The sequence below is a fragment of the Perkinsus marinus genome, assembly GCF_000006405.1.
Source record: "Perkinsus marinus ATCC 50983 genomic scaffold scf_1104296937928, whole genome shotgun sequence".
NCBI classification, from domain to species: domain Eukaryota; phylum Perkinsozoa; order Perkinsida; family Perkinsidae; genus Perkinsus; species Perkinsus marinus.
Genome location: NW_003213645.1, coordinates 1 through 736, shown reverse-complemented (window position 1 = coordinate 736; position 736 = coordinate 1). Strand labels below are relative to the sequence as shown.

General features: G+C 50.8%; 1 protein-coding gene across 1 annotated transcript; it reads right to left on the bottom strand.

Moving 5' to 3' along the window:
• Positions 1-97: 97 nt before the first annotated feature.
• Pmar_PMAR008487 (merozoite surface antigen 2, putative) lies at positions 98-427 on the bottom strand (the record flags this gene model as incomplete). The annotated part of the gene is made up of 1 exon (XM_002782864.1): positions 98-427. A coding segment is annotated over one exon (330 nt), but the record flags the coding sequence as incomplete, so codon positions are not given.
• Positions 428-736: the final 309 nt, after the last annotated feature.

Here is a 736-nt window from a genome sequence, read left to right as displayed (position 1 = left end):
ATTCATCGACCTTGCCCTCCTCGAGACTCTCTGTCGTAGTAGAGGTCGCGGCAAAGTCAGTCGTCGGAGTTGTAGAGGAGGATAGAGTAGTTGTCACCTTTGAGGACGTGATCGCTTCCTCAGTAGTGGTCGATGCAGTAGATGTCGTAGCACTTGAAGAGGATAGTTCATCGACCCAGCCCTCCTCGAGACTCTCTGTCGTAGTAGAGGTCGCGGCGGAGTCGGTAGTCGGCGTTGCAGGGGACGACAAAGTAATTGTCACTGTTGTGGACGTGGTCGCTTCTTCAGTGGTGGTCGATGTAGTAGTTGTGGTAGTACTAGAGGAGGGCAATTCATTAAGCAAATCTTCTCCGAGACTCTGCGTCGTAGGAGAAGTCGCGGTAGCATCAGCACTCGGAGTTGTAGAGGACAATGGAGTAGTTGTCATTGTTGACGACGTGATCGCTTCCTCAGTAGTGGTCGATGTGGTAACTGTAGTAGTTGTAATTGTTGAGGACGCGGTCGTTCTTTCAGTAGTGCTCGATGCCGTAGTACTAGAAGAGGACAGTTCATTGAGCCAGTCTTTCTCGAGGCTCTCTGTCGTAGTAGAAGTCGCGGCAAACTCGGTAGTCGGAGTTGGAGAGGAAGACAGAGTAGTTGTCACTGTTGAGGATGTGATCGCTTCTTCAGTAGTGGTCGATGCAGTAGTTGTCGTAGTACTAGAAGAGGACGATTCATCGAGCCAATCTTCCCCGAG